Genomic DNA, 7,302 nt, shown 5'->3' with positions numbered 1-7,302 from the left:
GATCTGGTGTTTTTCACAAATTCGATAATGTATCTTTGAAAATCTGCCCAAGTAAGCCTCAATTTTAGGAATTTATTCGGCTACTTTCTCACTGTTTCTCCCATTTGTAAGCCTCCGAACTTTTCATGAGCAACAGATAGTTACAGTACAGCTTTCAAATACTTGGTTGGTATATTTGAATTGGCGGACTAAAATAAGATGTTAGCATGCTATATACAAGCAAGTAGACATTGAGGAGCTACAGACCCAATGCAAACAGTATGATTTTGTACCACAAAATCGTATGAGATGAAAGAATTGTAAGAATAAAAGTCCGCAAGGGTAAGATTCGTGTATTCCGAGACAACGATTGACACTGGAACATTCGCATTGGCAAAATCTGTAGCCCCTGTATTGACGACCAAAATGGGGCATGACATAGGTGCGCAGAGGGTTCTATTGGTGAGGCCACTACAACCTAAATCGTTATTTAAGTTATAAAGACCTGCTTTTGGAATCCCAAATTTCATGACGGCCTCCTGACATGTGTATATTTCGCTGCTAGTAATAGATATATTTTGGGGGCAATTTGTTGTAACGGGAGCCCTGTGGTGGCAGAATCCGCAATTAACGAAGTCACCACTTTGTTAGCCCAAGAAAATATTCAATATTTTTATAATGTATTGAAAAAGCGTTTTTCAATTGTTGATTAGGCGAATGATTTTTTCATAAACGATGAGAAAATTTTACTCCAAAGGGATTTAATGAAATTCTTGAATTTTAACTTAAAACAATCAATAATTTATTTGTATTGAATTCGATTAGTAAATTGAATTCAATATGAATATATATATATATTAGAGCTATATAATATTTATATTTTTATAATACATTTAATATAACGTAGTTTATTAGCGAGCAGATCATATCACCGAGCGGATCACTCAATTTATATACAAAATTCGTCCGTGCGTAACCGTACACTTTCTTTATTTATCGATAGAATTTTTTCAAAAATGAATTATAAAGCTATTTTCAAATGATCCGCTCGATGATATGATCCGCTCGCTGATAAACTACATTAATATAATATAATATAATAATAAAGCTTCTAATTAAAAAATAAATTGAAAATAATATAAATGATTTATCCTTTACTTTCCTTTCCCTTTCCCTTTAAGCTTTCGACTAATGCCTTTCACCTATTTTAAAGCTCATACACTCGCTCCCCTTCTCCTTCTAGCTCTTATATTCACTTCCCTCCTCCTTCTAACTTTTACATTTATTCCACTTTCATTTATCTTTTTAATATTTATCGAATTCTGAAATCTCTGAAACCCTTTAGAACCCCCATTTTCTGTTTTTCTATTAAAAACCAATACTAAACAAATCTCAAATTATATCGATTTCATTCGTTACTAACGAATTAGCTATATTATTAATAACGAAGTGAATATATTATAATTATAATATACACAATAAAATTTGTATAGGGATTTATATTGAATTTCTTTTTATCGAAAATATTAACTTTGCTACCACAGGGCTACCACATGGTAAATCCTATCCAAGTCAAACAGGATATTGTCAAGAGACATACAGTGGCAGCTGAAGACCATGTGAAGACCGTGGAGACCTCGAGTAAAGCTGTGATGACAAGGACTGAAGCACTTAAAAGTAAGAAAGCGCCTACGAAATCAACCCTTTTCAGCAAAGGTTGCCAGGGGACACTCGCTGGCGATGTAGATGATCTGTGATATGGGAATTTTCCGGGAAGCAAAAAGATAACCAATACAAGTATGATCGTTGTTCTAAAGACACTGCTCTTAATATTGGCGAAGTGAATTAAAGTGGTTATACAATGCGTACTTCAAAAAGAATACCCATATCCACGTAGAAGTGGTACCAATTGCGCCACCTACTAAGGGACCAATAAAAGCACCAACAGTACTCAGCATGGAGATAAAACTCCCATACAATGTGTAATTTGGTGGTGGGATAAATTCGTAAAATTTTGTTAGCGAGACAGAAAATGCACGACGGATGATCTTAAATCAAAGATAGTTGGTATAAGTGGATGCACACAGATACTGCTGGTAAGGGATAGTGAAGACCTACAATTGTAACATAGATTGAGCCGCTCCACAAGCAGCTAAAAAGGCGAGGAATATGAAGTTTGTTGCGACATAGGTCCGTTTTTGACCAAACATATCACTGAGTCTTTCCCATATGATCAGAAATCCCGGAAGCCAAAATGTCTTTATTCATGGTGTACGGAGGGGAATGTTCGTTCTCTCGTTGTCTAGAACCCGTTGAATAGCGAATACGAGGTGTGTATTCTCTTGAATAAGTGCTAAGAAATTTAACTCACCTGTACAAGTGGCAAGATATGCCGTTACAACATTTCAGAACAATTTTTCTTTTGAAGATGGTCCGCTTCACTCACGCAAAACTTAGGAGATGGAACCTCCATCCTTCGATATGCGCGATCTCTTGTCTCGGCACGGTTGGTTTATGCTCGGTAGACTTTTCTCCGCCTGAAGATTCTATCTTCTATTAGCTTCAGGAACAGAGCCGTTTTCCAAGTCAGTGATACCAACATCTTTGTCCGAAAAGGTAGTCACTTTAGAGCCACTCTTTTTGACTGGAAATCTTCAGAAAAATCAAGCTACCGGATATTAGAAAAGATTAAAGCATGGTCAGGAACACAGAGTATTGGCGCCACAAGGAGTATATAAATTAGCATGCGTCATTGCAGTCTACCTTAGTGGGAATGGGAATAGCATGTACCTCGATAAGATAAAGTCAAGGGAGTTCTTCGACGTTCATTTCGCTTTTCAAAACGTCCCCGGGGTTTAATGCTTTGCCTCACAGCCATTTTGCCCGCACGATTGCGAGGGAAGACAATTCAAATGACAGATGCGGTTGGCTGGCTATCTGACGTGATTCGAATCGTGCGGCGAAGCATCTATCGTATCAATATGATAAACGAAATGATTTGCATCATGCGTCAAGAAACCGACTTATAGTTGTGCGAAGCAACTGTTACTGTGAATTCGGGAAGTGTAATTAGAATCTAAGTGAAGGCCTCTTTCTTCCGTTCAGCTTGAACTTCTTCGAAAGCAGCGTGTAAAATTTTCATTTGTACTCGAAAGACTCTTAATAAAATTCCAATTACGTTGCAGCAATGGAATAACCCGTCTATCTGTTGGCTCAGAACATGAACGCCTCTATTTGGTGAGTACAACAATTGGAACCCAACGAAATTGTATGTGACGCAAGAAAGTCGTGCTGGAAAATGGGAAGACTCAATCTACAGCATTACATCTGGAAAGATGGCCTAGGCTATTTGACATACCCATCAATTCCTCTGACGAATACGAATTATCGGATCGCAGACCTTGTGACTGGCACTGGGTATGACCATATTTTCAACTATGATGTTGTGTATCTTTCAGAGTTTCAATATCTAGTTTCATGCGCATAGAATCTGGCCACTGGATCTTGCTAGACAAGTAACAGATACGATGCAGCTATATGACTTTGATGTTTCCGACTCCCACCACCCACATGTCAAATATTTACCCCATAATGTGAAGTTAGAAGTCCTGGATAGCCTTCTGGTCTGCTAAATGAAAAGCTAGCGAATCTGCGCAACGACGCGTCGTTGTTGCCAAGAAACCCCAAGAACGCTTGAATTCGATCGCCAAGCTTGCCAGCCCGCCTCATGATTGGGAATTGAACAAGTGTAAAGCAGCAAAGCCCTAAGCTTATTGAATTTATGATGGCTTGAGGATAAATGATCAAATAAGTGGAATGGCCGCATAAAACAGTAAAAGGAAACTGCTGAAAACAAAGTGCAAATCACTAACACCTAGTTACTTTTAGTGTTATTATGTAAGTTATATATAATGGGAATTTTGATAGGGATTCTTATTGAGCCTCTTTTATCGATATGATGGAAGATCTTACTAGAAGGGTTAGGTTTTATCTTGGTATCAATCAAATTCCAAGGAAAGACCAACTTCAGAATCAGCCACATCATAATACCTCATGTATAAAATAAGATCTGACTCATCGACTGGATGAAAATTCAATCTTTGAATCCGATTTAAAAGTCTTAAGCTTTATGCTCCCGGGGGCCCTTAGCTTTCCTTCAAAGGTTCTAAACAGATAGCCACGACAGCTTTGTGAAACAGACACGTAGGACTCGTGATCAACAAGGTCTTTTTGATAAACTTTCTTTTTCTCTTCCGCTTGAGACCATCGAGGGAGATGGCTCATTGAGAGTACTTAAACTGCTTCCAGTGTCAAAACTTTGAACTTGGAATCTTGTTCAGAAGATCGATCTTTTATTCAGTCCATTCCAATCACGATGTGGTCAGTAGCGTGCGTCGTCGTATTTTTCGGACTATTGATAAGCGCGTACATTGTCACACGGTGCAGATCAATTTCGGCCTTGCCACTGCCGCCTGGCCCCAAGCCATTGCCGATAATTGGCAATATCCATCAAGCTCCTAGGTCGCATGGCTGGAGGACGTATTGCGAGTGGAACAAGCAGTATGGGCCGATTGTTTATGTCAACATGCTTGGCCAGTCTATCGTCATTTTGTCTACAAACAGAGCGGCCCATGACGTCTTGGCGAAGCATGGAGCTGTTTGTTCAGACCGACCTCGTCTTTTTGTAAGATAAAGATAATACGATTCTTGTTACACATTCACTTCTTGTGTATGTGTGTGTGTGTGTGTGTGTGTGTAAAGAAAAGATGAGCTAATTTGGTTGGGATTTTGCAGTTGGCGACGGAGCTGGCCTTAAAAGGGTTTAATCTCCTTATGATGAATTACACCGAGCAATTTCGACAACATCAGAGGCTACAGACCTCAGTGCTGAACGCGACTCAGGTAGCTGCATATTTGCCCTTCCAGACTCTGGAATCGTATCAATTGATGCACGACCTGCTGGACAGTGCGGATAGCGCGGGCAGTGTTGGTATTGACGTTCGGAGGCCTTTTCACCGCACAACTGCCAGTATCATTCACACATTGCTGTATGGCTTTCGTATCAAAGACCACAACGACCCGATGGTTCAAGCTGTTGTTGAGCTCAATAATGAGTTCTCAGAGTTTACCCAGGTCGGTGCGCACATTGTTGACCGGTTCCCTGTTCTTAACAATCTACCCGGCTTCTTAGCTCCTTGGCAAGCAAAAGCTGAGAATCACTATACAACAAAATACAACATGCGCAACAAAAACCTTCAGCGTGGTCTAGATTCAGATTCGTGGAATATATCAAAGCAGCTCAAGAAGACTCTCGAAAAAGATGACCTTGCGATGCCATTGTGTGAGCTGGCGTTTGATCTTGGCACTTTGATAGATGCTGGGCTAGATGGAACTACAGATAGTTTGTTCTGGTTTGTGGTGGCTTGTATCACTCAAGATCGGGGCTTCATAGCCACTGCACACAAAGAGTTGGACGCCGTTGTGGGACGCGATCGATTGCCAGTTCCAGACGATAAGCCCAACTTACCGTATGTCTCTGCTATCGTCGAGGAGGTATTTCGTTGGCGACCCGTTGTCCCAGAAGGGGTCCCTCACTTAAGTAAGGAGAAGATATCTTACAATGGATACACTATTCCCAAGGGTTCTATCATCATGACCAATGCATGGGCGATTTCCCGGGAAGAGGCTTTGTTCGGCCCGGATCCTGATGATTTTATACCAAACCGTTGGCTCAAGGAGGACGGCAAGACGCTCAAAGATCTCCCATCTTGCGCCTTTGGTTATGGAAGAAGGATATGCCCTGGACGGCATTTTGCCCACAATATCATCTGGATCGTCGTCGCACAACTACTATGGTCATTCAATATCAAGGCTGGCTTGTCTGAGACAGGCGAGTCCGTCCCAATCGATCCTCTTGCGTGCACCTACGGCTTCGTCATGCGGGCTCTACCTTTCAAAGCTTCATTTCACCCTCGTGGCTCTTGGGTGCGTGAAGTAATCGCCAGAGATGGTGATACTTATAGTAAAGATCATGCGGCTTTGCTCGACCAAATTGGAGCATGGTTTGCTAAGCTTTAGTTGTTCTTCGCATTTGATACTTTCTCATTCATTTATGCACCCATGTACAGCCTTCTACAATGGGTCAAACTATCGACTTTTAGCAATATGGTTTCGTAAAGGTATGAATATAGTGTATATTAGCATTGTTTAATGATGCTGTCAATGATGCTGATGTTAATGAATATGTGGACTGAATGTCTAGACTAATGGCGTCAATGTTCTACCCTAATTATTGCTATATTTTGTAGTGATTATGGTTTTGTAGGGATAGGCCATGACATAATATGTGTTAGTTCAGAGGGGAGCCGGGAAGTAGGACCGAAGTGACGAATGTCGGGACGTGTGCAGAACATTCTATCTTCAGGCAATTGGAAAGCAGATAGATCCGTGGTAGTACATATTTACTCATTAATTGTTGCTACTAGAAAAGTGCTGATATCTGCAATCTGAGCCTTACCCCTGCCAGATAAGAGTATCGCACAAAAAAAACCCGTCTCGGTAAAACTGTCAGATAGGTATGGTACACAGCCTCAAAGTCACATACCCTTGAAGTTCTAAACGAAGAAGTAGATATCGGTAATGACAGTGTAAGACGAAGCCAAAAGTCAAATGTCTGCTTCTTCGCCTGCAATCAACTCTTCCATCAAGATATGGATTTGCCTCCATGACTCCTAACTATCTCCATCATGTATGTCGTGCTGGTAGCAGCGATGTGAAAATCCCGAAAATGGAGGGTAAACCCGTCTAGTCGGAGGGTTCAACAACATCAGACAATGACAAAACTTCCACCTCGGAGATCCGATTCCAGCTTTTGCCGATCAAATCATCAGGGTCTACTCACTCTGTATGATAGGGTCTGTGGATTGACAGAATTTTTTGCCACTTGCGGGCTACTTACCTTTGAGAACTGGAAGAGCTACTCCTAAACTCAAGGCGACGAGCCTCAAAACGATTGCTACTTGGGAAAGTTACATCTTTAAATACGAGATACTGCATGGCACGCTTTGTAATCGTGAGCTGAATGATGTGGGGGATTAGGCGTGTATTCCAGAAAAGTTCCTGGTTAGATGGAATGGTAATTTTGGGACCAAATTCAGGCCGAGAGGGCATTGATCTGAAGCGCATGATGCTGGAGCCTTGAAGTAAATTTGAAATAGTATTCTACAAGCAGCGGGTCGCGATTAGCCTTCATCGCCAATGAATCATCGTGCACTGTAATTAAAGATGGGGCACATGCCTACATGCAATATGCATGCAAAGGGA

General features: G+C 41.0%; 1 protein-coding gene across 3 annotated transcripts; it reads left to right on the top strand.

Moving 5' to 3' along the window:
* The first annotated feature begins 4,081 nt into the window (after nt 1-4,081).
* BCIN_16g00770 (hypothetical protein) lies at nt 4,082-6,802 on the top strand. Of its 3 annotated transcripts, none has more exons than XM_024697834.1 (3): nt 4,082-4,663; nt 4,774-6,554; nt 6,610-6,802. In XM_024697834.1, the coding sequence occupies exons 1-2, from the start codon at nt 4,355-4,357 to the stop codon at nt 6,055-6,057; spliced, it is 1,593 nt and encodes a 530-aa protein (XP_024553651.1). In that variant the 5' UTR covers nt 4,082-4,354; the 3' UTR covers nt 6,058-6,554; nt 6,610-6,802. The 3 variants fall into 3 exon arrangements, with proteins under 3 accessions (XP_024553651.1, XP_024553650.1, XP_024553652.1); XM_024697836.1 differs by having other exon boundaries at nt 4,082-4,708; XM_024697835.1 differs by having other exon boundaries at nt 4,082-6,554.
* The last annotated feature ends 500 nt before the right edge of the window (nt 6,803-7,302 follow it).

The sequence above is a fragment of the Botrytis cinerea genome, chromosome 16 (genome assembly GCF_000143535.2).
Source record: "Botrytis cinerea B05.10 chromosome 16, complete sequence".
NCBI classification, from domain to species: Eukaryota; Fungi; Ascomycota; class Leotiomycetes; order Helotiales; family Sclerotiniaceae; genus Botrytis; species Botrytis cinerea.
Note: the sequence above shows the minus strand (reverse complement) of the source record. Positions and strands in the feature narration are given on the sequence as shown.